Below are 25,424 nucleotides of genomic sequence, written 5' to 3' on the forward strand. Positions count from 1 at the left end.
GGCGTTGAAGCCCCCGTAGTTGCGGTGGCCGCGCGGGTTCCTGTCGCGACACGGCGACAGCGGCCCCGCCTCTCCCGCCGCTGTCACGTGTCCGAGCGCGTCACGTGCCGGGTGGGCGGGGCCGGGCGGGCCGGTCACGTGGCACGGCAGGGGAAGAGCCCGGCGGTCCCGGGCCGGGAGCGGCGATCGGAGATCGGAGCCGCGGTCCCGGTGAGTGCGTGCGGACCCCGCTCGGGGCTGCCCCCCTCCGTCACTGCCCGCCCTCCTCGGCGTCCCGCCCTGGCTGTTCCCCTCCCTTAGCGCCTCGGGGCTGGCCCGGCGCTGCGGACCCTAGGGGGGCTCCTGCTTCCCTCTGTGGGCGCGGGCCGGGGGCGCTCCCGCCGCCTCAGGTGCGTGCGGACCCGCCTTGGGGGCTCCGCTTTCCGCCGTGCTCCGGGGCTGCCCCCGGGCCGTTGTCACGGTGTGCGGGCGGCTGCGTGTCCTGGACGGGACGGGAGGATCCGGGCCCCAAAACGCTCCCGGCTCGGCCACAAGGAGCCCGCACACCGCCCGGTGTGTGGGGTGCCCGATCCCGGGGGGTCGGGGATGCCCCGGGGCGTCACCCCCGAAGCGCTCGGTGGCATCTCCGTGTCTCGGAGCCAGAGCGGCGTTCGCTGCTCAGCGGGGCAGGGACCCGGCGGGCTCTGCTCATCGGGGAGCATCCACGCTTCGGGGCTTGGCACGCAGCAGGTCTGCATTTACTTGGTAAAGTCCCTCTTGTGCTCCTTCAGTGGCCAGAGAAAGTCACTGAGTTCCTGTTCCAGCTCATCCCTCTGGAACACCTTCCTTAGTGTTTAGTCTCATGTCACCTCACGCCGCCTTCTGATGGCAGCACTCTGTGCACGAGCACCTTTTTCTGATTAAAAGCATAATGTGGATATTCTAGAAAAGGAGAGATATTTGTGGATAATGTTTTGGGGTGAAATCTCGTGAATATGAGCAAGAGCAACACAACTGTTGCCTTCCTGTGTTCGTGTTCTGGAAATGGTATGTAAGTAGTGTAAAGTTAAAATTTTAAATCTTGCGGTCAGCAAAGGTCGAGTTTCTGTACTTAAATGCTTGTTGAGTTGTGTGGATGGAAATAGGCAAAGATTTGGTAGTGTAGGACTTTTTGTGTGACACTGCCCTGTGTGAGCACAAACACAGTTTGATTAGAAATTAATAATGTATTTTCTTAGTAGAGAAAAGACCTGAAGCTTGTTTCCTTCCCAGTTGGCAAAGCAGGGAAGCAAAAGCTAGCATTATATGTAGTTTGCTGTCTTATTCTTCTTATTTTTATTATGTAATGCATTCCATGTTGTTCTGCTGAGTACTTTGAGACTAAGCTTAAGACTGAAGAGCCCCCATTGACCTTGGTGTGCTCATAACAAGGGGTTATAAATTATATTCTACTCATAATAGTTCCTATGATTCTTCCAAGGAAACATTCATATTCTCCAAAAACCTGACTTCAGGAGGTTGTGGAAAGCCAAGAACGAGTGAAAGGATTTGCTAAGAATTTGTCTCAGTACTGTAAGACTCATTAGAAGTAAAGAATGTTTTCAATGTGTGCTTTTTTTTTTTTTTCCCCTATGCAGTTGGTATAGAAATAAATTCCCTGAGAGCAATTTCCATCCTCCGCTGAGCAAGCAGGGCTTGTTAAGGTCTTGAGCAACATCAATTACAACCTCTTTGAAGTGTCACGTAGCTGTGACATTTATTGCAGATGCACAGTTTCTCTCTCAATGATTAAGCCTCACCTATCCATGGGCCTATCATACATACCTCCTATCAGGTCACACTTTCCAGTGGCTCTGTTTGCCCATGAACTCTATAAAACCTTCTTCTTCCCTGTTGGACCCATCTCTGTGGCACTTTTTGAGCCCAAGGCTGAGATGATGCAGCTTTTTCTCTTTCCTGCCCTTTGCTCTTTTCCATAGGTCCCTGCAGACACTGAGGGACAGGCACCTTTTTTCCATTTAATGTAATAAGTAATTCAGCTTTCTGCTGCCATAAATAGACTGAACTAAGTAGTACTTGGCCATTTAGAAATTTCATAAAATCCAAAGGCTGTAATTAAACCTGCAAGATTCTGTTGCTGGCATTTGTGTGGTATTTGCCAAGCTGTGACCTCTTTTAATTTCAGCAGCTATAAGTTCAAGGTAATTATGAACTGGTGAGAACTGGAGCTGTACAGGTAACCAGAAGCATCTGTCTTTCCTGGTTGTATCCTTACTAATCCAAAAACTGGTACTAAGTGTGTCTGTGGGGCACAGAGCTTTGCTGCTCTGTGATGCCTGGGTGAGCTCAGATATTAGATGTACCAAAGGGCCTTTTTAGGGTTAAATGAGGCTCTTGAGTTTTTACTGGTGTTGTAACTTCCTCTTTGCATTGCTCATTATTTTAAATTTTCTTTTGTTGATAGTGTGGCTTTATGGATTCCTTGACTTTGACCTCATTGAGCCTTATTTCTTCAGATATTTTACAGTGACTGATGTTAGCACATCAAGAAACTATTCAGAGAGATGAATGTGTGTCTCAGTCACCTTGTGCTTGATCACTATTGAATTTTACTTTCCATAGGGAGAAATTTCTGTTGGAAGTAGAAATCATTTCTTTCTCTTGCTTCATTTGCTTCATAGAAGCATTAACTGATTTCCTTCAAGAAAACGGAACTAAATACAGAGCTGGTAACTTGTAAAGACAGCTGCCATTTCTTTGTGTTGTCAAATTCTGAAATTCTTTATTAATTGATGGTAAAGGTGTTTTATAGATGGAGCAATGCATTGGTTAAGAATAAAAGCATTATTTTTTTCTCTAAAACCTGTGTAATCCATAACTTATGCATCTCAGGTCTGTTCAGGACCTCGCTTTCAAGTATTTTCCCTATAAGAAAATCCATTATAATTAAAAGGATGTGTCTGTGCTAACTTGCACAAGTCATTGATGTGGAATATATGAATTTTGATTTCTAAGCCTGTTTTTATGTAAACTTGGGAAATGTTAGCCCAAATGAGGAGAGCTAGGATTAAATTGTCAACATTTTTGTACCTTTTTTGTGGATCTAGTCCTAATTCATTGGTGCAACAGGTATTTTCAGTCTGCTTAATCATGGACTTCAGAAGGAAATATGACAAATACTCAATTTTCAGCCAAATTCTTTCTACCTTGAAGCACTTGTAAGGAAGGCAGAGCATCAGAAATGAAATTAATACGACAAGGTAGAATACAGCCTTAGGTTAAATTTCAGTTTAACTGGTTGTCCTGGGAATTTTGCAAGGGGAGGAAAAAAGGATTTGTCTATTTAGAGTCACTGTGTATAACCCTACATTTCCTTCTAAAAGCAAAATGTCTTTGGAGCTTCAGGAGCACAGGAAATCCAGACAGTTTGGTTTTTGGAAATTTCAGCAAGGCTGTACAGAAAAGAGAGTTTGAGAAACAGCTCATTAACAATTCAGTGTTAATAATACCATGTGACTGAAGAGACAAGTATTGCTCATTAGTTTTGGACAGAGCTCATTTTTTTAAAGGACAACCTGTTTTTAAAATTAGTATAAAAACTAAGTAGCAACTAAGCAAATAAAAATCCACATCCCCACCAACAGGGAGCTGTGAGTGATGCTCATGTCAGAGAGATCATGTCATTCTTTAATTTAAGGCCAGAGAACAAAAAGAAGAGACAGTTTGGTCCAGCAGATAAAATCTAGTGATGGAAGTTCTGGTTTCAATCCTAGTACTTTAAGGCCTTGAGGGGTAAAAAAGGGAAAATAAATTTTAACTTTTTTTACCACATGCCTTTATGGTTTTTCTTTGAATTACAGCCTCTTCCAGGAAAGGGTTTTCTCTGCTGTGTTTGTGAACGAACAGCAGAAGGGAAAGGAAGCAGACTGAGAAAATTGAGGCAGCACTTTGCCCATACAAACTGTAATAATAATAGATGTGAAAATAAATTTAATGTTATTTTTACATATTTAAACAGCTGGGTTTTTAATGTGTTGCTGGGCATTTGGCTGCAGTTTACTGTAATCAGCGCTAATTCAGTGCACTGTGAGTGTGGCTGCTTGCTTGACAGAGAACCTCTAACACTGTATCCTGGTTTTGTAAAAATGGATATTGTTGTGTTTGCAGCCTGAATCTCTTAAACCAAAGCACAGGCAAGGCAGCCAGAGCTCAGCAGGTTTTCCCTGGCTCACAGCTCTCCTCCAAGGCAGCATCTTGCCAACCTTTGATTATTTTAGACAGCAGCTCACAACCAAGGTATCCTCTTACTTTATTTTTGTTTTCAAAGTACAGTAACAGGGCAGTTCAGGTTGGTCAGGTACCTGAAATGCTTTTAAATTCACATTTCTCCAGACCTTACCAGAGGGCAGATTGAGTCTGTCTGTGATGTCTGATTTTAGTCCCACATGCCTGGTTGTGCTCACAAAGCTCCTTGTAAGTCAAGTGCTTTTTCCAGCTTTATTTGTGTTTCAGGCTTTGGGAATGTTGGTGTGTCCTGACTGGAGTTACTGTCCTTGTTTGCTGGGTGTGGACTGAGCATTCCTTAGGGAAGAGCTGGGGAAAGCACAGGGAATCACATGTCAATGGGATGCCAGGAAAGCAAGTGTTTGCTTAGGTAACTTAGTGATTTTTAAAGTATTTTGTACCTCTGAGTGTGCAGATCAGCCTGAGAAGGGAGCTGTTGTATGAAATTTGCTTAGAATATATTTTCCTGTTGGTTGATAGTTCCTGTGACAGTTCTACATTTCTTTGATGTGTGGATAGTCACACACAAATATTGAGTGTTTCCAATAACTCAGTTGTTGTATAAGCAGAGAAGTGAGATCTGTGATAACTCCTCAGGTAGAATTGTCTTATTTCATCTATTGAAAAAGTCAATATTCCCAGTTTTATACTTCTTTCACTGCTTGTTAATTAAGTTCAGCATTTAGTCTTTGTGCATCAGGGAGATAAACCTGTTTCTATGATGAAACTTCCTTGTGTTCTTACATGGTTTGTGGCACATCTCAAAGTGAAAGCAGAACCCTTCAGGCCTCCTGTGCCAGGGAACAGTCTGGAAATGTCACCATGGAGCAGGAAAAATTTATTTTACTAAACATCAATGTAATTGAGTTTTCCAAGATAAGTCCTCAGGGTAAGAAAACAAGTTAAGCTTGTGCTTCACTTCAGTTCCTCAATTACTCATCAGATTTTCCTGCTGCTTCTATTGCTCCCAACATCAACTGTGATAATTTCCCTGGTCACTAACCTCTCTGTCAATGAAACCTTGCATTGCTTTTTTAAAAATATTAACTAAAAATTTGGGTATTTGCTTCTTTTACCCTCTTTCCCCCTCAGTCACTTAACAGTTGATGCATTGAGCAAAAGAAGGCATTTTCATTAGCTGTTATTTCTACAAATTTCATTTAGGTTCGGTAGTTTGGGGTTTTTTTTTTTTTCTGGGTTTGTTTTTATGAGCAAAAATAGTAATTAAGCTCTTCAGAGGAGCAGAAATGAAACCTTTCTGAATGAGGTGGGGCAAAAAGCTTGATTTGCTTCCTGGGCTAATTTCAATATCACTTTGTTTTTGCAAACAGAGGGCAATGCATGAGAGAGAAATGTGGAAAAACAGAGTTATCAGCTGTGGCTGATCCAATTGTTTCAGCATTCCAAGAGCTGCTGTCCCTTTGCCTCTCCTGCTTCTCCGTATAATTTAATATCTCACACCAGTGAATCACAGCTTGCTGTATGTAATTAAATGATCTCCAGTGTAACCCAAATAAAATAATAAATGTCTGAACACTTTCCCTTTTTGAAAACTCATGGGAATAAATATGTGAAGTTTTCTATTCTCCTGATATCTGCTCAGATTTTTGCATCTACCAGAATTACATGTGGTGAAGTTCTTCTGTTAAATCCTGGAATCTCAGAATGGTTTGGATTGGAAGCTGCTCTTATTCCTATCCCTGCCATGGGGTCCTTTCACTACATCCCTGTTTTCATTTCAATCTCTATGAAATTCTTGAGGAACTAATGTCCTGATTTGTTTTTAGCCACCAGCAATGAGAAGACCAGAGTAGAAATCCACAATGGAGGCAGAATCTGTGGCCATCAGCGTGGAGGGGATGACCTGCAACTCCTGTGTCCAGAGCATTGAGCAGCACCTTGGGAAGATGAATGGGATCCATAACATCAAAGTAAGGGACTCTAGCACTGCTTCTGCAAAGGTTTGGATGGAAAACCATGAGAAACTGCTCTGAGAGAGGAGAAAAATGTAGGAAGAGTTTATTCCCTGGTTCTTGGCAGCTGATGTTGGAGGCCTATTGGTGTTTTTTTGGTAAATAAGATAAAAACAGGTGCTTGCTTCATTGCAGTAGGAATTAAGCCATTGTTGCTCTTAATTTTCTCCTTTACAATTGATTCAGTATATTGAAGTAATGGGGGGGGGCAGTGGGAAATGCAAGAACAGAGTTTGTCCTAATTCAGGTTTTCTTTGCCTGACTTAGTTTTAACTTTTCTTAGCTCAGAGAGCAGCATTGTTGGTCTTTCTTCTGTCATGGGCAAAGTATTGGACTGTAGAATATTCCAGGGTGAGCTGATCATCCTTGCAGAACACATAATTTTACAGAGTTTTTATAGTAGTTTTAATAATGGAAGCAATTTAAAAGCTGAGAGACTCTATGAATTTTGTGACCCAGCCTGTGGTAGAAAGAACAGTTTTAGCAACAGAAAATTGGAAAGTTTATTTATTTAGTATCTGTATTCTGAAAGACTAATGTTACATTCTGTGGTTGTTGATTTTTCTCCAAAGAAAATAATAACTTCCTGGTTTTATCAATAGTTTACTCCTGTTTAGTGGATTATCTTAGGTGAACACTTCCCTTCCCAGAACTGGGCACAATTTTAATTTGGGGTGTGTGAGATCAGTCTGGAGCTGATTTTGCAAGACCCATTGTGTTGCACTTTCCCTGCAGAGCTGGTGCTGCACAGCTCACAGCAGTTCCCTGTGGCCTGAAATAGGTGTTTGTGTACAGAAATTTTGGTGAAAAGCAGCAAAATTTACAAGACAGTTTTTTGGCTATAAAGGAGTTTTAAGGTGAGTCTGTGCTGTGACAGCAGAGCCCTGGAGCTCTGAGCAGCCCCTGTGCATGGCCAGATAAATCACTGGGTGTCTGCAAGCATGAACCTAGGTAAAGGCTAAAAGCAGCCTGTGAAATAATACCCCAAAACAATCTGATTTCAGGATCTTCTCTTTGTTCTTATTCTATCAAAATGTCATTTTGTCAGCCTTGTGTTGTCTCAGGTGATTTCTGTGACTTTGGATAGGATTGGGAGATTTATACCATGTGCATCCTCAGTGTCTTTTACATAAGAAAGGGAGTAGGTTTTCAAAAGGACAGCATTAAGACTTTTTTTATTTAGGTTTTTAGGTAAATCCCTTATCCCAAAGCTGAATGCTATTTCAATACATTGCAAAACCTTAGTCTGAGTAAAGCAGGACTCTTAAGAAATTTTAAGAGGTCATATTTAGTAATTATCCTTTTTACAGCATCAGAGCTCTAGTCTAGGCAGATCAGTTGATTCAGAAAATTCTCTTGGAATAATAAAACACCTTTTTTTATAGTGATCATGAATTAGGTCAGCAAGGGACATGAATGTTAGATGACTAATACAGACAAACAGATGCTTTCAGGTTATTCTGCAAAGAAACCAATAAATGCCCATGTTGCTAATTCTGCTAAGGCCCTTAATTGGGACAGAAATGAGGAAAGGTGGTTCTTAAAATGATTAAACTGATACAATTTAATTATGTCTGTGGTCTTTAGGTTGTACCTTTGCCCAGAGGAAAGATAGAATTGAATTGATAATGTGTTGGGCCTCTGGCAGGCATTGCTTTTTTCCTTTTGGAAACTGCAATTATTGTGTTTGGTGTATCATCTGTTGGGAGCAAATTAAATTGAGGCTGTGTGTACCATCAGATGGGAAAGGTTATTACCAAATGAGGATGTCTCTGGATCACCCAAATATACAGAGAGAGAAAAAACAGCTTCATTAATGTTTGTCACATATCAGGTGTCTCATGTGAGTTTTGGAGAAGTTTTAAGCAGGTTTTTGTTCACAGCAAGTTACCAGCCTGTGCCTTCATTGCCTGGAAATGCCAGGCTCCTTTCACTGCTGCTTAAAGCTGTGGGTTTTTTCAGAGAGAGTTTTCTTCCATCCTTGCAGCCTGAGGACACTTACTCCTAACTGCATTAGAATTACTGCTAACCTATTCCAATTTCTTCTATGGGCTGTTTTGCTCCAGGGGTTGAATTGGGTTAGTCATCCCAATTCAAGTGAATTTGGCTCTGGAAGTTTCAGTAAGTGCCTTGGTGCTGTCTGGATGTTGCAAGGACAGACTCCTGCAGGATTCTGGAGCTGGGAGTGGGGTTGGGATCTGTTCTCTCAGCTCTTTTGTTGTACAGGACAGCAGGAGTTACTTAGTGGTGGCTTTGCTCTCTGAGGTGAATAGTGAAGGTTATGCTGGACAAGTGTTGCTAATCTTTGCAAGTCAAAGCAGTTCCTAGCCTGGTGCAGAGTCAGTTCCCAGCTCTTTGTGTTGCAGTTTGCTCAGTTGCTCTGTTTATCCCCTCCAGGTCTCTCTGGAGGACAAGAACGCCATCGTCATCTACGACTCCAAGCTGCAAACCCCAGTGACTCTGCAGGAAGCCATCTGTGACATGGGATTTGATGCTACCCTGCCTGATTCAATCCCACAACCTGTTCTACCTGACACAATTTTCCTCACCCTCCCTGCCCAGTCAGCCCTAACGCCCAGGCAGGTTTGTGCTGCGCTGCTGAGGAACAAAGGCATCGTGGATGTGAAAGTGTCCTCTGATCAAAGAACTGCAGTGGTGAAATTCATCCCTTCCATCACCAATGGCAAGCACATTACCCAGATGGTCCCAGGAGTAGATTTGAACATCTCTGTGCCAGAGGTAACAGCTGGAGCTTGGGAGGATTCCAGCTGGTCCCCAGCGAGCGGCAGCGCTGTGCTCCGCCTGAAGGTGGAAGGCATGACCTGTCACTCCTGCACCAGCACCATCGAGGGGAAGCTTGGCAAACTGCAGGGCATTCAGAGGATTAGAGGTAAAGCCTGAGTGTGTTTCTGTGCAAATTGAAGCTGGCAAACTGCAAGGAGTTCAACAGATTAGAGCTGCAGCCTTAGTGAGTTTATGTAAGTTGAGGTTGCCATGCTGTTTGTCCTCTGATGGCATTGCAGGTTTTGGATGAGATAGCTGGGTGTGACAGTGACTCTGTGGGACTGGGTATTTAATTATGTTTTTAATGTGGACTAGAAATTAAGGAGCTCATATTGTGGGAAGGATGTGTCTGTTACATGTGTAATGGTGTTCAGTGGTTGTTTTGTATTTGATACAGAGCTTGGAGTAGTTCTGTAATTTTATTACCAATTATAGAAATTTCTAATAACAGATGACTTTTTAAAATTTTAATTAATAATAGTTCATCTTTTCTATCCAATTAAAAACCTAAAAGGCAGGGCCAGCTTACTGATATAGTTAGCTTTGGGATAAGTGTATTGTCATAGACCCCAAAACAGGATAAATTCAATAAGAAGTTGTGATGCCATTTGTGAAAATCCTGGAGAAAGGGCAAAAATTTAAGGAGGAGTTGAAAATTGATGTAGTACTAGACAAAAATCGGTTGAAGAACTAAGTTGTTTGATCTTTACCAAACCAATGAAATCTCCTTTCTATTGCAGTTACATTTCTGACCATTTAAAGTGTTGCTGGAAAGCTTTGACAAGTTCCTGTGATGTGCTTATTATGCTTAAGGCAGTGACACACACTTATTTTATTGATTAATTTCCAGTGTCCCTGGACAATAAAGAAGCTGTTGTTGTCTACCAGCCTCCTCTAATCACAGCAGAAGAAATAAAACAGCAAATTGAAGGAGCAGGTTTCACAGCAGCCTTCAAAAAGCAGCCTAGACCCCTGAAGCTCAGTGGGATTGACCTGGAGAGGCTGAGGAATGCTCAGCCCAGAAGCTCAGAGGCATCACAGAGGGAAGACTCCAGCATAAAGACAGTTGTGTTCAGAGTTGAGGGCATGCACTGCAGTTCCTGTGTCCTCAACATCCAGAGCACCATATCAGCACTGCCAGCAGTGACCAGCACTGTGGTTTCTTTAGAGAACAAATCTGCTGCTATAAGCTACAACCCAAATTTAATTAGCATAGAACAGCTGAGGAAAGCTGTGGAGAGTGTGTCTCCAGAGAGATTCAGGGTCAGCCTTTTTGAGGAGCATGAGAACCTGGCACTTGTGCCCACACTGTCTCCACTGAAATCTCTCCCTGCTTCCAAAGATCCCATCCAGCCCCTCACTCAAGTTGTTGTGATCAATATTGAGGGCATGACTTGCAGCTCCTGTGTGCAGTCCATTGAGGGAGTGCTGTCCCAAAAGGCAGGTGTGAAGTCTGTTCATGTCTCTCTCCCAAATGGAAATGGGACTATAGAATATGACCCACTCCAAACAAGCCCAGAAGACTTGAGGTTCTCAATAGAGGATATGGGATTTGATGCATCTTTTCCAGGTAATGACATGTGAAAATTAAATTTACAAGGATTGTGTAGTTATGCTTAGGATTTGATACCACTCAAGATGAAATTTAGCAGCTTTGTGCTTGCCAAGAACAGCTTTATATCTTCACTGCTGCTGAGATCATTAAGGATAATATGCACATCCTTTAATACATCATTCAAATCATTGAGATGTCTGACAATATAAATATGTCAGATAAATGCTATTTTATGTCAATAGCTGCAGAAGTGGTTGGGTGCTCACATTTAATCCTTTTCACCTTGTTCCTGCACAAACAGGATCCTCTGAATTGCTGTAAGGAGCCTGTAGTTCCAGAGCCTTTCTCTAAGGTTAAAGACATTGGTTTTGCTTATGAAACATGCACTTGCTTACAAGTTCAGCTTTGTGCTCCAGGTAAAGTCAGTAAAACTGTGTGTAAAATTAGGGTTGCAACACAGAGGTTTTGCTTACAGCTACAGGAGATGTACAACAGGATGTACAACAGATCAGACACAATGAGGAAAGGCAAAAGGAAGAATAGTAACAAGCCATTAAGTTGATCAGTGGCCCACCTTTGTCTTGTTTTCTTTTGCTGACTCTGAACTGGCAGAGGGGTGGATGGATCAGAATGACAAGGTGTGCACAACCACATTTCCATTTCCAGTCTCAGTGAAGAGCAGTGTCACAGCAGCTCACCCCTCTCTGCACAGTGTCACAAACTGCAATCTCCTTTCCAGCAAAGGCAGAACTCCCTGTGGCCAAAGCTCAGCCCTGCCCTGAAGCACAGCTGGACTCTCACAAGCCTGAGCCACCCTCCAAAGTGCCACCAGCCCACCTTGGCAGGCAGGAGAGCAAGACCATCTCCAAGTGCTATGTGCAGGTGACAGGAATGACGTGTGCCTCGTGCGTGGCCAACATCGAGAGGAATCTCAGAAGGGAGGATGGTGAGATGTGTGTCAGTGTTGTTTGTTACATTTCCAAGCATTTGTTTGGAGAATCCATCTGGTTTTTGCAGTGTTTAAGGGGTGGGTTGTCAGGACAGGTGTTCCTCCTCACCTCTGGTCCATAGGTGGGAACAGGGACATCCTTGCTGCTTTATGGACGTGCTGCCCAGACACTGCTGTTGCAAAAGCAGCAGCTGAGTGCTCCAAGGAACTTTGGGATTAAATAGGAGATCCTTTTGAAGGTAAAGCTGCTCTTTCCTGCTGGAAGGAGGTTCCCAGGTGTGTAGCTGGAAGGCAGAAGTGTACTTTAGGGAGCTGTGAGAAGGGACAGTGTGACTGGATTAAAGGGACACAGGTTAATTTTAGCTCTGAGAGTCAGGGCAGTGGTTAGGGTGATTACATTTGCAGGAACAAATGTCTGCAAGGCTGTGATGTAACAGAGTCATTAATGCAGGCTGTGTTTAATTGTTGTAATCAAGATGGATGGGTTTCAAGTCAGCCTGGATTTTAATTTTTTTCATCCTAGGAAATGGATGAATCCAAATCCTCTGTGTCCTGTAGGATTGCCTGTTAGATCTGCTCTTTCTCATACAGGTTCTCCTTAAAAAAGGCTTCCAGAAATGATAAATGCAGATCAGAGAAAAACACAGCACTGTGTTTTAGAAGAACTTCTTTTAAGGGAAAATAGATAATTTTTCATATAGCATAGACAGAATGTTTGTAATTTGACTGTTAAAGATATGCTGCTCATCTGCCACACCTGCACTGAGGTGCTGGTGTAGCTTCCAAACACGAGGATGTTTTTCTTTACATACACACAAGCTTTCCCAATTTCAGTAAACTGTGTTAAAATAAATGCAGGATGTTTCTTAAGCCTGATCTGCCACTCATGTATTTTGTTTCCTAGGAATCCACTCGATCCTTGTTGCCCTCATGGCAGGGAAGGCAGAAGTGAGGTACAACCCTGCTGTCATTCACCCTGCAGCTATTGCAGAGCTCATTCGGGAGCTGGGCTTTGGAGCCACCGTGCTGGAGAACTGTGGGGAAGGAGATGGGATCCTGGAACTTGTTGTAAGCTGATCATTAAACCCAGCCTCCCTCAGCTTTTATTACTTTTATCTGTTGGATATGCCTGTGTTAGTGTCCACTTCTAGAGTTTAATCTTGTAGTAGAGGTTAATTTATAAAAAATGGAGTGTAAGTGTATATCAGGTATGTATCACAGATTTTATCTTGCCCTGCAAACTCTGCTGGCTCACTACTACTGTACTGAAAATGCAGAGAAATATTCCTGTATTTTTCTGTTTGGTTTTCCTATTGCCAGAATTTACCTTTCTTTTTTTCTTTTTGAAGCTGAGTGTATCTCAGTGTCCCCCAGCCCTGAGGCTGAACATCCATCAGAGCTTTAGCAGGGCTTAATAACCTTGTCCTCATGCTGTGCTTCCTCCAGAAGGGTTGGAGGGTGTCCTGAGCACCATGATTTTGCCCATGGCAGGGCTTGGAGCTGGATGGTTTTTAAGGTTCCTTCCAGCCCAAACTATTTTTCTGTTCTATAGTGCTCACACCCCAAAAATCAAAAATAATGCAGCATAGTGACAAGGACTTTTCCTCCTTATTAAGATGCATTTGCCAAGTAACCTGTGCCTTGCTAACAGGAAGGAACCTTTATTTTACAGGTGAGAGGGATGACCTGTGCCTCCTGTGTGCACAAGATAGAATCCACCCTCATGAAGACCAATGGTGTTCTGTACTGCTCTGTAGCTCTTGCAACCAACAAAGCCCACATCAAATATGACCCTGAGGCCATTGGTCCTCGAGATGTCATACAGGTCATAAAGGTGAGTTTCATGTAGGCACCAAGTCTCCTAAAATGTCCAGTGTCCTACACACCCCAGAAATAGAAGGAAAGGCTGTTAAAGCCAAAAAATTGGTTTTTCTTCTTCAATCTTATTTTTTCTTACTGCAGGTTTCTGCAGCTAATTTGTGTGTTCTGGCTTAAAAATATTCTCTTAAAACATAGCTAAGTTTTTAAAAATACTGTGAAATCCAGGTCATGGTAAACTTGGAGATACCACCTATAGGTTTTTAGAAAAATAAAGAACATTTATTTAAAAATAAAATACTGTTGCAGGTGAGAGGTAAAATAAGTTTCTCAGTCTTCTTCTTCAGTTTCTCAATTTCTGTGCTTTAAGAACAACCATTTTCTTCTTAAAAGCCACATTTTAGAATAGTATTTTATTCTAGAAAGGTTCATTTGTACATTAGATTGCTTTTCTCTTTTTGGAAAGTAACTAAACAATAGTAACAGACAACAATAACTAAACAATAGTAACATATCAGAACTGTTAATAAAGTTAACCAAAGGTAAGGCTGGCACAATCAGTAATTTGGCAGTAACTGATCACAAAGTGCATTTTAGCACCAACTGTTCTCTCTATTATTGTGCTTTGTTTTTTTTTTTCCCTTAGGATTTAGGTTTTACTACTTCCTTAGTCAAAAAGGATAGATCTGCCAGTCATCTGGATCACAAACAGGAAATCAGGCAGTAAGTATTCCTTAACATACTAAGATTCCCTAAACATCTTTCATTCCTCTTTGTTACTCAACCATCAATTTATGATTTCTTTCTGTGGCTATGCAGACTTAGAGTTTAAAATATTCTCCAGAACTTGACTGCAATACAAGAGTTTTTTCCCTTTTTTTTTTTTTTTTTTTTCTCTTTTTAAATCTGAGGTGGAAAAGGTCTTTTGTGGTGAGCCTGGTTTTCTGCATCCCTGTGATGGGCCTGATGATTTACATGATGGTGATGGACAGCCAGCTCTCGGATGCTCACGCACATCACAACATGAGCACTGAGGAGATGGAGGCCCTCCACTCCTCCATGGTCCTGGAGTACCAGCTCCTGCCAGGATTGTCAGTCATGAATTTCCTGTCATTTTTATTGTGTGTCCCTGTACAGGTGAGTGGGGTTATGACAACAACTGCTTTGTTGAGCTTAAATGCTCAAATTGGAAGGTGATGGAGAAATTAAGTTTGAGAAGTGAATGTGATTATGCTGATACAAAATACTTTTGAGATCTTTATGTGCTTCTGCTGTTGCCAAAATAATGAGTGCTGGGGATTCTCAGGGGCAGGACAGGCTGTGGGGAGCTGCTGTGCACCTGAGGCAGCTCCTGAGTCCCACTAGGAGGGCACTGGGAATACCTGAGAGCACTGTGGGAGGATCACAGCCCTGGCTAGAGCTGGGATTTTGTTCAGGGAAAGAGGCAAATACCACAAATGAACAGGAAAAGCTGCTGCTGTGTGTTAGAGAGGTGTGAAATGCCATTGCAGGTGTTCGGGGGGTGGCACTTCTACATCCAGGCCTCCCGAGCACTGAGGCACAGGACAGCCAACATGGACGTGCTGGTGGTGCTGGCAACATCCATTGCCTTCCTCTACTCCTCCATCATCCTGCTGGTGGCCATGGCTGAGAGGGCCAAAGTCAACCCTGTGACCTTCTTCGACACCCCCCCGATGCTGTTCGTGTTCATCTCGCTGGGCCGCTGGCTGGAGCACGTGGCAAAGGTGAGGGGAGCACAAACCAAGCCCTGAGAACCATTTCAGGCTCTTGTGAGCCTTGGAAAATCATCCCCTGCAAAATTCTGCTGGGTTCTTTTAACCTTCTGTGTTGTAAAATAATCTTTAATAACTGAACTAATAAAAGTTTGGCTTAGACTGTTTGTAGAAAGTGTTTTCTTAGAAGGGTAAATTGCAACATACATAGTTGTCATTTACCCAGCTTTTTTTTTTCAATAGTATAGTCAGAAAAATGTGAAAATTATTATTCTAGGGTAAAACCTCAGAAGCACTGGCAAGACTAATTTCATTACAAGCTACTGAAGCTACTATTGTTACCTTGGGCCCTGATAACGTTCTTTTAAGGTATCTTGCTTTATCATTTGCTTTTTCTGTTGCTCCTTTTTTGTTGTTAATGTGCTTAATTCACAGACAAATTTTGCTGTTCTATAGAACTATGAAGCAAATAACTTCAGATTAGCTAGCAGATAAAAATATTAAAATGCAGAATTAACAATGCTTTTGTTTATTGGTTTTTTTGGGTTTTGTTTTTGCTGTCATAACACACACAGGTGGATTTTTTTAACTGGGAAGTAAATGAAATTATGGAAATAATTAACTGGAAAGTAATAAAAATTAGGACAAAATAGGCAATTTAAAGAGCACCCTGACTCTCTTGTGATCATTTTTGTATGCACTAATGCCAGCCAGTGGGGTTGTGCTTTGTGTGTAGTGTCAGCTCCTTTGCTTGAGTCACTCCAGTTCCAGTCTCTCATAAAACATTTGCACCATTGCAGTGAGGAACAAGTGGATGTGGAGCTGGTTCAGCGAGGGGACATTGTCAAAGTGGTCCCAGGAGGCAAATTCCCAGTGGATGGCCGAGTTATTGAAGGACACTCCATGGTGGATGAGTCTCTCATCACAGGTCAGCATTTGCTTTCTCCAAGAGTAAAGTCCATTTCCTTTAAACAAATCTGCAGAGGGGAAGTGAAGCTGATGCAGCTGATGTTCTCCCCCTTGTTAGGAGTGGCAGCTGTCCCAAAGGTGCTTTTTCAGCAGTGTTGTCTGTTTTTCTCAGGTGAGGCCATGCCTGTGACCAAGAAGCCTGGCAATACAGTTATTGCAGGCTCCATCAATCAGAACGGGTCCCTTCTCATCTCAGCCACCCACGTGGGAGCTGATACCACTCTGTCCCAGATTGTCAAACTCGTGGAGGAGGCCCAGACCTCTAAGGTAGAGTATAATCCAATTTAACACTTGAGGTTTGCTGTCTCATGCAGGCACCAGCACACCAAATCACTGCAGGGTGGCTGAGACTGCTTGGATTTGAATTGCAGCTGCATAATCAAGTGTCTTGCTGAATAAGGACTTTGATCCTGTCTGCTGAGCCAGGTCTCATCCTCTTATTAAGTAAATCTGTAATAATGAAGTGTGGCAAGCCAAGTGTGCTGCAAGCAGCAGCTGTGATTCTTCTCTTCTGTGCCTTCAGACACAAACATAATGGTGCTGAGTGATGTTTCTCCTTCTCAGGCTCCCATCCAGCAATTTGCAGACAAACTTAGTGGCTACTTCGTTCCTTTTATTGTGGCTGTCTCTGTGGTTACCCTTTTTGCCTGGATTATAATTGGGTTTGTGGATTTTGAAATAGTGGAGAAATACTTTCTGGTAAGTAAATCTCCTTAAACACCTTCTGAAATATTTAATAAACAGCCTTAAAATTACATTAGACTGCAGTGGTTCCCTTTCTGGATTACCCTTGCAGGCACTTGCTGACTATTACTGCTCTTGTTATTACATTTTTTACATGAAGTACTTTTTTATATTGTATCATGTCTGCATTTATACTTAAAGAGAATCCACAGTAATTAATCAACTCTTGTAAGTTAGGATTTAAAAAAAGTTAATTAAAAGAAGCAAATATTAAATGTCAAATTTCCCACCATCCATCCTTTCTCTGTGGGAAAAGGAAATCCCTCCTGTCACAAGCTCCAATTATGTGTGTAGCTCTGTGTAAATTCATCTTGACATCAGTGGAATTCATCCTCATTACAAATTCTAGAGGAGGGTCATGATCCCCACAGTGTTTTGCATTTCAAAACTATTTCTGATTAGAATTTCTCAGTTTCAAGGAAAACCATCTTCATACCTGCTTTTTTTTTTTCTCCCTACTGTATATCTTTTGATGGAGTATCTTTTATTACAGTGCATCATTAAAGAGTTGTAGCATGTGGTGTCTTGCTTAGGAAAATAAAAAAGTTGAGGGTAGATGCAGTGTAGAACATGAGTCGGTTGATTAATCATTCATCTCAGGTTTTGCATGCTTTGTGCTTTAGCGTTAACACAGTGATATACTAGATGTTTGCAAACTCCAAGACAATACATAGCCAAGTGTGCTGTTGCTGCTGTTTGATTTTTTCCCTGACCAAGTGCCCTCCCTGCCCAGGGCTACAACAAGAGCCTTTCAGCAGCAGAGGTGATCCTGCGCTTCGCGTTCCAGGCGTCCATCACGGTGCTGTGCATCGCCTGTCCCTGCTCCCTGGGGCTGGCCACCCCCACCGCCGTCATGGTGGGCACGGGCGTGGGCGCCCAGCACGGCATCCTCATCAAGGGAGGGGAGCCCCTGGAGATGGCACACAAGGTCAGCACCCCAAGGGGGTGGGGGTGTGTGCCAGCTCTTGTTGGAGCAGGTGGTGGCATGTCCTGGTGGGTCCCGTCCAGCTCGGGGTGTTCTGTGTGACTGGGAGGGTTGGGTGGATGGGCAGAGTGCAGTAGGATGATTGTAGTAATTCTGAACAAGTCCAGGCCATAGTCTGCATTGTATCCACCAGCCAAACTGTATTTATCTCTTTTTCTCCATATTTTGCTGCCTCGTTGTTTTTCTGCATACTTTGCATGCTTAGCAATTTTTCTCTACATTTCTTAGTTTATAACAACTGTACAAAATAAGCCATTTTTTCATCAACTTGTTAAAACCCTTCAAGGCCACTGAAACATAAATTGTACTAAATCAAGGGGAAAAAAAACCTAAAAGGCAGAATACCAAAATTAAAAAACCTAAGATAAAAGTAAACAGCAAAATTCTAGACAGCAGCCAATCATGGTACCTAAAAAGCTCATGCAAGGCACATAAACAGCATAAAAGCACCAATCAAAAAATGTGCAATCACATAAACAGTAATCTTAAAATGCATAATTAAAACTAAAAAGTAAATAATAAATCACCATCCCTGGATGTGGCACTTGTTGCCATGGTCTAGTTGAGGTGTTAGGGCATGGGTTGGATGATCTTGGTCCCTTCCAATGCAGAGATTCTGTGAATTCTGTGTTAGGTGATCACTCCATGTTCAGGAGTTTGGTTAAAGTGGGTGCCTCTCCAAGGAATCTGCACCTCCATGCTCAGTTCATTGTGTATGTTGCACCTTCTGCTTTCCTGCAGGTGAAGGTGGTTGTGTTTGACAAAACAGGCACCATCACCCACGGCACTCCAGAGGTGATGCAGGTGAAGTTCCTGGTGGAGGGGAACCTCCTCCCTCGTCACAAACTGCTGGCGATCCTGGGGACAGCAGAGAGCAGCAGTGAGCACCCCCTGGGAGCAGCCATCACAAAGTACTGCAGGAAGGTGAGGGCTCCACACACAGCCTGCTCTCCCTGGGGAAGAGCCTCTCTTGCAGGACTTCATCAATACCACCAGACTGTTCATGCAGATTGAGTAGTTGCTGTGTTTACTTGGGAAAGCTGAAAATTGTGGAGCTGCATAAATCACACTGTGTTAAAAAGCACCATTCAGACCTAGATTTTGATGATTATTTCCCTTCTCCTCTTTGCTCAAACTGCACTTATATTTTGTGTGCTTTATAGTTTCATCATGTTTCATCCTCTTTTTCTAGGAGCTGAACTCAGAAACCCTTGGAACATGTACAGATTTTCAGGTAGTTCCAGGCTGTGGAATTAGTTGCAAAGTCACCAATATTGAAGCATTACTCTACAGGAAAAACAGAATGGTTGAAGAAAACAATGCTAAAAATGTGACACTTGTGAACATTGAGGAGAATGCAGATGTATCAGTGCAGTCTGCTTTGATCATTGATGCTGAACTACCAAGTAAGTTGATTCTGGGTTAAAGAATAAATGGACAATTTTTGCTTCTGTGTCTTTGGGATCTTTGGGAATGAGGTGCCTTATTTTTGCCTTGGAGAACTGGGCTGACATCTAGGCACACATTACATAGTTGCTCATTAGTTTATTGCGTGCTCACACATCACTCAGAACGTTGAAGTTAAATACAATTTCAAGTTGCATGTTGAATATGGGACTGCAAAATCAGACAGGAGTTGTCTGTCAGCTCTCTCTGGTTTTACTTTGCTTCATCCCAAGTTTCCATTTGCTTGCTAAAATTGTGTGTATTTGCATAACTGATAAGAACAGCTCACTGTTAGGTCTTTCAGCTCCATTTCTATGAACACATAGAAATCAGAAGCTCTGGGAAGGTGACTTGACCTTTACTGTCCTTTGACCTGTGGGTTTTGGCCCTCTGGCATGGGGTGATTCCCCAGGACTGAAGAAGTGTTGGTGTCTCTCTTGTGAAGGTCACATGAAGAGATGGCAGAGCAGAAAGTATTGAGAAATTCTTTATTTCTGTTTGGATTCCCTGGTTATCCACATGATGGTAGCACTGTGTTTTCTTCCTTCAGCTACAGTGACCTCTCAGAAATACTCAGTTCTGATTGGGAACAGGGAATGGATGACCAGGAATGGCCTCCTGGTGAGACATGAGGTGGACAAAGCCATGATGGAGCACGAGCGGAGAGGCCGCACGGCTGTTCTGGCAGCTGTGGATGGTGAGTTCAGGGCTGCTGCTGTGCTCAGTTCGATTGCCACTAAATACCACATCAAACATCACATACACAGAGATTCATAAATAGTGTGTCATAACAGCTATACCTGAAGCAGGGTAGTGGGATGAAAAGAGATAATGAATCAGTTTTACAGCATTTTCTTATGAGAAAGGCTCTTCCTGCTTTTCTTAGCTGACAGGAGAGTTGGGCATAATAGTATAAGGCAAAGACTTCAAAGAAAGCAAAAGGGGAAAAAGGTGAAAAAATAAATTCCTTTTTCATTATGGTTGTGCAGTCCATTCTCTGTATCAGCTTTAAACCTTGCTGTACCGCCACCTGTTCTCATCCCACTTCTTACTGTCAGGATGAACTGGTTCTGGAACTGTTCTTACTTGGGGGGAAAGTTACTTTTTGTTTCCTAAATTAATGAAGGCCATTATTACAAACACTTTCTTTCTGTTTTCAGGAGTGCTCTGTGGCTTGATAGCTATTGCAGATACCGTGAAGCCAGAGGCTGAGCTGGCAGTGTGCACTTTGAAGAGCATGGGCTTGGAAGTTGTCCTGATGACCGGTGACAACAGCAAAACAGCTCGGTCCATTGCCTCCCAGGTGGGCTGGTGGTCTGTGCCTGGGCTGGAGCTGGCTGCAGCAGGGAGGGTGCTGTGGCATGTTCATATTGCTGGTGGCTGGTCTGCTGGGAAAGATGGTAGCTCAAGAAAACTTGGAATAAAAAGTGCAAGAAGTTTTTGAGTGGAAGTAACATCAGCTGTGAATTCAGAGCTGTTTGCATATCATCAGCTGGGTTTTGTCTTTAGCTCACGAGGGATAAATGGGTTTCACTCTTCTTAGCCACATCATTCCAAGCAGGAGCTTTGACAGCTGCTGGAAAAGCTGTGTCCTCTGTCTCTCTGTTCAGGTTGGCATCACCAAAGTGTTTGCAGAGGTTCTCCCCTCTCACAAAGTGGCCAAAGTGAAGCAGCTGCAGGACGAAGGCAAGCGGGTGGCCATGGTTGGAGATGGCATCAACGACTCCCCAGCCCTGGCCATGGCCAACGTGGGAATTGCCATTGGCACAGGCACAGATGTGGCCATTGAGGCAGCTGATGTGGTTCTCATCAGGGTAAGAAATCAGGTTAAAGGGAGCTGGTAGGAGGGGTCAGAATGCCCAGGATGTTTTGGGTGATCCAGAGGTGCACAATCTCCATCAGCTGGAGAACTGGAGTAGAGATTTTCTTCACTGTGTTTAGTGCAGTGATTACCTCGTGAAGGAAACTTACACATTTTCTGGATATTGCACATTTTGGGGTAATTAAAGTGGCAAAGGAAGACAAAGTGACCTGTTCTTCAGCAAACATAAATTACATTTGGGTAACACACCACAGCACCTCCAGAGTCAGAGGCACTTCTTCCTACACATCAGCCACTCCCTGGCAGATTGTGGTCAGTGTTTGCAGCTGCTGGGAGGTGCAGTGGATGGTTTTTGGATGATGATGGATTGGCACTGGGCAGAGCAGCCTCCAGAGGGCTGAATGTGATTAGACTGCTACATCCAGTGCACTGCAGTGAGCTGTGAAACAGGACTATGAAGACATCACCTGTGTGATTTGTCTCTCTGACTGCTCCAATAAACTTCTTAACTTACAGGATGACCTGATGGATGTGGTTGCAAGCATAGATTTATCCAGGAAAACCGTGAAGAGGATCCGGATCAACTTTGTCTTTGCTCTGATTTATAATCTCATTGGAGTTCCCATAGCTGCAGGTGTGTGAGTGCTGCCTGCACTAATTGGATTGGGTCAGTGAGTAGAGGGTTGCAGTGATTTACTGTTGTGTGGGAGAGTTTCCATTGTCTTTATTTCTGGCTGTCAGGAAGGGCAGAATTCTCTGCCTGGGGATGTTGCAGTGGAATATCTGTGAGCTGTCCTCCTCCCACACCATGGCTACTGTGGATGTGCTTAGCACATCAAAATAGCTTCAAGATAAAAGGTTTATTGAAAGAGCCTGATCCTGTGAACAAGCAGTTTTATTGCAGGGTGAGCAGGACATGCCACCTCTTAGTTTCAGACTGAGGCTCTAGTTGAGATAAACCACAAATCCTTATGTATTAAATATCAATCATTTAAACTAAAATCCCATTTACTAACAAAAAAACCCTAAAACTAGACAGTCTCTGTGAAATTGTATCTATTAATATATGAATAATGTAGTGTTCCTATTCTGAACTTACTGCTGGTGTCATTTTCTAGGTGTCTTCCTGCCCATTGGTTTGGTTCTGCAGCCCTGGATGGGCTCTGCAGCCATGGCTGCCTCCTCAGTCTCTGTTGTGCTTTCTTCTTTGCTCTTAAAGATGTGAGTAGGAACAGCCTTGTGGTTTTTAACTTGGGTTTGAAGCTCAGGTCTTCTACTTTGAGTGACAGAAAATAAATGTGGGACTGTGAGAGATCTTGAAGGCTTTTGAAGAACAGTTCAGGAAAGTCTGTGTTAAGCAGAGAGTAGTGTTTATAATTTCTAATATGAAGAGTTGTACAAATCAGAAGTGTTCAGAGTGGGAAATTCCTTATTGGCCTTAGTGTGTTGGTCAAATTATAAATGTCTCTGGCTTGTGCATAATCAATATTTCAGTGTACTTCAGCTTCAGAGCTATTGCTATATTCTGTTTTTCCTTCCTTAGGTACCAGAAGCCAAGCTCAGAGAAGCTGCAGTTGCGTGCCCGTGGCCAGCTGAGGCACAGGAGCCCCTCAGAGATCAGTGTGCACGTGGGGCTGGAGGAGGGCAGGCCTGGCTCCCCCGGGCTGAGCCTGGTGGATCGGATCATCACCTACAGCAGAGCCTCCATCAGCTCCCTGCTCTCCGACAGGCGCTCCCTCAACAGCGCCGCGCTCGGCGAGCCCGACAAGCACTCCCTGCTGCTGGGGGAGCTGGGAGGAGAGGATGACACAGCCTTGTGAAAGCTCCTCCCACTCCCACTGAGGCACAGCAAAAAGACCCCGAAGTAAAAAACACAACCAGAACAGCTGTGAGGTCTGTGCATGTCCTGATCCTTGTGCAGGTCTCCTGGATGTATTTGTCTTCAGTGTAGAGGTAGTTTTTGCAGTGACTTTCCAGGGTCTTCTGTGGTTTTTAATCTAGACCTACCAAAAATATCTGTGTGGGGCTGTTGATGCTCACAAACAGGGCTATGTTCCCATTCCATGGAGCTTGCAGTATAGCATTTATTTTGGCAAATTGTCAAAATACAATTAAGGAAACTAAGGAAGCAGAAACTGATTTCCCTGATTTACCAGGCTATTTTATGCCTAGTGGAGTTCAGTACTGTGTTAAAAAATTGTGAATTTGCATCTGCAAAATCCTGAAGGTTCTGTTTGCAGAGAGATGTGCCTTACTTCAGAACCCTCTCACTCCCACAGCCTGCCTTCTGCCAGAAATGGGTCCTCTCCAATGCCTTTTCTTGTTGTCAACATCTGGTTCCAGCTTTTCACACTCCAGGCTTCAAATCATCTCCGTGGGATCTGGATTCCTGCATGGCAGAAAACAGGGAGGTTTGGGGCTGTAGCCACACTGTGCTCTGCACACCCTGCCCAGGACTCTCCTGCCCTGAGACTGTGCCTGAAGGTTGTCTGGGTTGGGAGTTTTGCTCATTCCCAACCTCTCCTAAGCCAAAAACTGCTGCAAAGACACCTGAATGCACTATCAGTGTGAGGTGGCTTTAGCCAAAGTGTTCAGCTTTAGGAAGGAGCAGTGCTCACCATCAGGATCTACTTGCACTGCTTCAGTGAACCAGGGGAGTTTGTCACAGACTTTAAAATCTTTACAGTTCTTTGCTTGTGAAGTGTCTGTATTCTGGGAATGGCCCAGAATCACTGGTTGATCCAAACCCCCTCTGCTTGGTCTGTGCAGATCCAGGCATGGTGAATTCAGACAGTTGTCATTTGTTGATGAACTGCAATATCAAAATGCAGCTTTTGATCATGAAATTAATATCCGAAATATACTGTGTGACAAAGAGATGCTCATCAGCAGTAGCTGGTGTTTGTTACTCACTGAACCTTGCTCTCCCCAGCCACTGCTGAGGCAGTCCTTGGCAGCAATTGCTGCATTTAATCAATTCAATAATGTTGAATTTCATTATGAAGTGCAGTTCATGATGTAAATGTGTACCAGTTGTGCTTGTAGAAGAGAAATGCTCATTTTGGTGAAGACAAAGAGGTTCTCTTTAATGTTCTGCTTTTTAACTCAAAGGCTGATGTCAGGGCATAGATTGTGTATGTAAAAAGTCCTGAGTAAACAGCTCTTGCATTTTATGTGAGAACCACCAGAAAAATCCCATTGTGTGAGAGCAGAAGAGCTGTGCTGGGGGTTGTGATGTTAGGAAATCAGGGTACCTGTATTGCAGTGAGGAGAGCAGTATCACCTGCTGCTGGTTCAAGAAACAAAATATTTCTGTAGCAGGATTTGGTTTCTTAATATCTCTACATGAATACAGAGTATTTTTATAAATTAGCTTACACCTGTATGTAATATGTGGTGTTACATGCTGAGACACATCACTGCACAGCATTCCATGAGGTTTGTTCTCAGTTTGCAGCAGCAGAGCTGTTCTTACAAAGCAGATTGTTACCTAAACCTGTTTGTGTTAGGATGGGTTTTAGTGCTTTACAATCATGCAAATATTTCAGTTGTCTTGTTTATTATCCTCCTTCTCCATGTTCTTGGCACAGGTGCAGGTGGAAGGGAGGTATTTACATATTTCTGTCTGTGCTGTGGGTGTCTCAGTCACTCCTGCAGCTGAGTTTCAGTGCTGCTTGGGGAGTGGATGGCATGGAAATGACACATCACCTTCCCACTGCAGGAGACAGGGAGGTAACTCAGGCTTGAATTCCTTGTTGGTAAATAAAGCAGCATTAAGAACTTGTTAAACAATTTCCAAATATATTTTTAGAGCACTTTGTCTTCAACCTGTTGTTGTCCAGATGCTGTCAAGGTTGAATGTTCATGGCTTTACCTCCAACTTTTTCCCAACACAGGTATTTTTTTTCCCTAGGCTTTATCATTTTCTGTGAATCTCAGTGTTTGATCCAGGTACAGCAAAATAAGATTTTTTTTCCAAACCAGGACACTTAAAGAGATGCAGGATGATTATCAGGGAATAAGGAACAGCAGCTTGTAGGGGACAGCCAGAGAGAGGATCAGGCTCTGGGGGAGAGGAAATAACTGAGCCCAAGGAGGTGGGGGCAAGGTAGTTGTGATAAACTCAGATTTCTGAAAGCAGGTTCTCTGTCCAGCACTCCCCAAGGGTGAGGTAGTGACTTCTAGGATGCTTATCTTGTGATTAAAATATTACAAAAGGTGCTTTATGTTGAAGAACCAAAATCCCTTTCAGTTTGAATGTACAGTGCAAGTGGAATCGTGTGGGAACTCAATGTTTTCCCAAATGTAAATGTTTTAATATGTAAATAGGTTGCTTCTGTTGGAGACAGTTTGGATTCAGAAATTTCAAGTATCATGTGGAAA

The 25,424-nt window shown here is 43.2% G+C and overlaps 1 protein-coding gene across 1 annotated transcript; it reads left to right on the plus strand.

The window, feature by feature from the left end:
- The first annotated feature begins 138 nt into the window (after positions 1–138).
- ATP7A (ATPase copper transporting alpha) lies at positions 139–25,116 on the plus strand. Its single transcript, XM_056491430.1, has 23 exons — positions 139–210; positions 6,051–6,194; positions 8,634–9,126; positions 9,871–10,590; positions 11,315–11,521; positions 12,429–12,592; positions 13,197–13,358; positions 13,989–14,065; positions 14,254–14,479; positions 14,854–15,087; positions 15,353–15,444; positions 15,876–16,003; positions 16,157–16,311; positions 16,609–16,743; positions 17,522–17,716; positions 18,515–18,697; positions 18,966–19,179; positions 19,770–19,916; positions 20,380–20,522; positions 20,830–21,033; positions 21,558–21,675; positions 22,160–22,262; positions 22,585–25,116. The coding sequence occupies exons 2-23, from the start codon at positions 6,087–6,089 to the stop codon at positions 22,859–22,861; spliced, it is 4,485 nt and encodes a 1,494-aa protein (XP_056347405.1). The 5' UTR covers positions 139–210; positions 6,051–6,086; the 3' UTR covers positions 22,862–25,116.
- Positions 25,117–25,424: the final 308 nt, after the last annotated feature.

Source organism: Oenanthe melanoleuca, chromosome 4A, assembly GCF_029582105.1.
Source record: "Oenanthe melanoleuca isolate GR-GAL-2019-014 chromosome 4A, OMel1.0, whole genome shotgun sequence".
NCBI classification, from domain to species: Eukaryota; Metazoa; Chordata; class Aves; order Passeriformes; family Muscicapidae; genus Oenanthe; species Oenanthe melanoleuca.